Here is a 4,175-nt window from a genome sequence, read left to right as displayed (position 1 = left end):
TTGATCCAGGAAGCTAGTCCCAGTTCCATCTCCACCTTGGTATTTTAAGTATCTTAGTTCCCCTTTTGCTATTTTTATTAACTAGGAAACATCCCAGACTTTTATATTCTTTAGTTTTAGTATATTAAAGTTTGATTTCATGCATATATATACTTGTCTGAACTTCAGTCTGCTCAGTCTGCATGGGAAAAGTACTAGGGAAAGAAAACTCTTATGGTTTAAGCAGTCCTAAATATTGTTTCATAAAACAATTCGGTGCGTTCTGTTTTCACAATTTAAGGTTCCGAGAATTTTGAAATTATTGGTAGTTTCAGGTATATAAAGATTGTCATCCTTCTTAATAAAAATATTTCACTGAAGTCTGTATTATCTATGCATAGAAGGAGCAGGAAAGGTATGGATTAGTCACCATATGAGCATGGAGGCCTAAGGAGGAAGCCTTATAATTGATCCAGGCCTTGTGATTTAGATATGACATAGCTTGGCTTCAGCATTAAGTTCCTGACAGCTTTAATCCAAAGGTTAAATTGATTTGGATGATTTTGTTTAGTTGCAATTTAGAACGAAATTGCCAGCTACCCCTTAAAAATCCATTTTAGAATTTATAAGGATTACTTATTTTTTGGCATTAATTCCATCCAATGTTGAGTCTTATTTGTTTATTTTAATTTTGATGGCCATAACGTTTCTTTTTAAATTTATTTTCAAGGTATTATGAATAGCTTAGCTTTGGTGATGTATGTGTATGTTTTAATTTACTTTTTAAACAATAATTATAAAAGATTTCTTTTAGTAAGTGACATGGGTCCAATAGTTTTCAGGACCTGGTTGGATATGAGCTAATCAGTCTAAAAAACTGATGAGTTTCTTCTAATTAATCTTTGGTTCTCAAATGGTGAAAAGGGTGCCTAAAAGTCAAAGTTTTGAGTGGGGAAGATTTTCTTGGGTATAGACACTACAGAATGAAATAAAGTAAGTGAAATTCCAGATTATTAAAACGAGAGAAAATGTATTGAAGAAAAAGAGATTGCAAATAATTCAGGTGGTTGTCCTTTACAGTACTTTTTATGGTTCTATTTACTCCTTTTAGATTTCTTTTTTTACCTTAGAGTTATGTGGTAATATATGGGCAAGATCTAAATATTTTTATTTTTTACAGGAATGTAAAGAAATGGTTGCGTACTTCAGCCATCAGTTACTGGACAGTCTATTAAAAACCACCCGACTATCTTTGGATACACTTAAAAAAAGAATATTTGTTTCAAAGTAAGTCAAAAGTGAAGTATTACTTCACAATAGATGCCTAATTAGTGAATACTAAAGTGATAGTATGAAAACTTAGTTTATCTTTACTGCCAAAAGATGATAAAAAGCATCAAGGAAAAATTAATTTTTTTACTGATGTAATTATTTGTTTGTGTTATAAACAGGTGCAAAACTCCCTTTTTGTGACACAAACCTTTTTAATAACGTTCAAGCTATCAATAGAATGTTGACAAACTAGAGCTTTTGGCAGTCTGACATATTTCAAATTAATTTCTGTTTCGTTCCTGGTGGCACCACAATGTAGCGGGTGCTTTACAGAAATTCAAGAGGCAGTGGTTTCCACCTCAAGCGACGCCCATCCTGTGGACTGGCAGACAGACAAAGACTGAAGGAAGAGAAACAAAAAATAGCAATTTTCATACAAGTCAATTAGGTCTACAACCTCTTCCCTTAGGTATCAAAGCTTTAAAAATAAATGAGTTTGGTCTGTCATGCATGAGAGAGCTGAGAACTTGGGGTGAGAGTTCTCAAAGATATTAACTTCAGAGAAGCTGAAGACAGAAGTACAGATAAAGCTGTTTCTTTTTATAGTAACTAAAATGATGTTTGCTATGTATTTTAAAATAATTGTATGGTGGAATATGCAATGTTTTTCAATATTCTTTCAGCACCAGTTCCTTTGGACGATCAGGCTTTTTTTCTCAGGCAAGCAAATCTGAAGAAGTTGTTTGCTTTCTAAAAGCTGAAGTACATCTTGCTATTCCTAATGTGGTAAGTAACTTGTGATATTATGTTTAATAAGGTAAAATATGCTACCTAATAATTGCCTCTGCATGTCCTCAGTTGTGTAGTGTGTACACACCAGTGCTGAACCTGGAAACATGGTATGCAGGAAAATATGACAAATAACTCCCAAGTAATGCTTCAGTCTCTGGGCCTCTGTACTGCAATTTAGAGGAGCAAGCAAAGCAAAAAAGTCTTTTTCAAGAAAATTCTCCATCATCATTATGGCTTAGACAGTTGTTACACTTTTCCAGCCATATCTTTTGTTTTAGCACAAGAAAAAGCAGCTAGCCACACATTCATGCTCTTTGTCTCACTAAAAAAATGGCCAGTCTGCCACAAAGAGGACAGATTCACAACAAAGAAGTTGCTTGAAGTTATTTGAAACAGGAACTTCTTGGGCTTTCTGGGACAAATTTAACATGTGGTCAGGTCTGAGAGACCCCACTGTACCCACAGTGCTCCTCTCTCCCTCCCCCTCTTCCAGCAGGTAGCTGTCAGAGCCCTGTAGAGACTGGTTTGCAGGCAACCCTGTCCTGGTTGCTGTCGGATAGCAACAGGGACAAGGACAGAACAACAGGAGGGATTGTAGGCAGCACCAGTCTTGTCTTGGGCTTCCCATGAGCCCTTAAAAGTTCCCTGCTTGGAAGCCGCCAAGATTGGAGCACCCCTTGCAGCGGTATGATCCAGTCTGTGTGTTCCAAATGGGGAGCTTTAGAGGGCTCATAGAGCTTTAGATGCAGCTGGAGACCACTCCATGCTCCAGCTTCTCTGGTCTCAATCAGCTGTTGCTGCCAGAATGGCAACAGCTGATCATGTGAGCCTATCAGTGACAGCTCTTGTTTACAGAAGCTTATACATCTTAGATTTAGTTAGTCTGTAAGGTGCAAAACTACCCTGACTTCAGACTAACACATCCAACTACCTCTCTCCATAATTTTACAAGAAAAGACTTAATTTCCACAAGTAGACAAGTCTTCCTTCATTTACTGTTGCCATGCATTTACCTTTGGACTAGAAGTCAGAGTTCTGCTGCTGTGGCTTGAGAATCTTGAGTCAGACTGCAAAGATGTATAGCATTTCCCTCCTTCCTTTGTCAGTTCCCTTTCTTTTCTTGTGGATGCTTGGGCTTAAGTGAAAAATTAACTAGCTAGGATATTTAATTCATTCTTAATCTCTGAGCCTTTTATTCCCACTTCCCCTGTATATTTTCAAGGATCCTTCTTATAAAAGCATGCTATGTATAAACATCTTCAAGCACATCAATGTCAGGGAATCACTGGGATGTAAGCAGTCACCCTGGGGCTTGACACGAAAGGTTCATGATTCAAGGTATCAGAAGTAGGCAAGGTCAGGGAGTCACAAGCCAGGGGATCAGAATCAGATGAGGTCAGGAGCCAGAAGCAGGTGTCACACTTGAATGTGGATGGCCAGATCTGGGCTCACTCAGGGATCAAGCCACCGGCAAGGGCTGGGGTAGGTAAGAGGAACCTGAGGTCAAACCAGGTTAGGAAGCCAGGAGGCCAATCCAAAAGTAAAGTTCAGGGACAAGCTATGTCAAAAAGCAGTGGGGTATCAAACAAAAGTGAAGTCTAGGGATGGGTTGAGTCAGGCAGCTAGGAGATCAAACAGAGGGTGACATCAAAAAGCAAGCCAGAGAAAGCAGCAAAGTAGACTTGAGTCAGGTTGCCCAGTTGCCCAGACACTTCCTGTTCTGGGTAAGGGGTCTATATGGGGGAAGTGAAAGTTAAATAATCCTAATTTGGCCATTCTGCTGACAGGGAATGGGTGGAGGGTTAGGCCGTACTGGAGGCTTCATGCTAGCTTTGACCATCTTGGGTGGCAGACTGAGGTGAGTGGCTGTGCTGTCAGGCCAAGGCCCTAAGTTCAAGGCTGTGGCCTGCCACTGTAGTCTGGACTGAAGCCACAAGCTTGGGGGGTGCAGTTAAGCCAAATTAATCTGTTGGTTAACTTTAGGACATTTATTACAGCTGGTCACCAGAGATTCTTACATGATGCTCCTACTGTTATTCTGTCTAGATCCCAAGCTCTGTTAAGACACATACACTTTCACCCCTATTTATTCAACAGAATTTACAGAGGCAGAACTGAAAGCTTTTACAATG

General features: G+C 39.2%; 1 protein-coding gene across 1 annotated transcript in view; it reads left to right on the top strand.

The window, feature by feature from the left end:
* The window catches only part of DNAH8 (dynein axonemal heavy chain 8), a 397,167-nt gene that overhangs the window by 84,337 nt on the left and 308,655 nt on the right, over window positions 1-4,175 (top strand). The window contains exons 24-25 of the mRNA XM_019526702.1: window positions 1,160-1,266; window positions 1,941-2,037. Of these exons, the coding sequence (XP_019382247.1) occupies window positions 1,160-1,266; window positions 1,941-2,037 (204 nt within the window). The remainder of the gene's footprint in view (window positions 1-1,159; window positions 1,267-1,940; window positions 2,038-4,175) is intronic.

The sequence above is a fragment of the Gavialis gangeticus genome, unplaced genomic scaffold, assembly GCF_001723915.1.
Source record: "Gavialis gangeticus isolate Ggan-Ray unplaced genomic scaffold, GavGan_comp1, whole genome shotgun sequence".
NCBI lineage: Eukaryota > Metazoa > Chordata > Crocodylia > Gavialidae > Gavialis > Gavialis gangeticus.
Note: the sequence above shows the minus strand (reverse complement) of the source record. Positions and strands in the feature narration are given on the sequence as shown.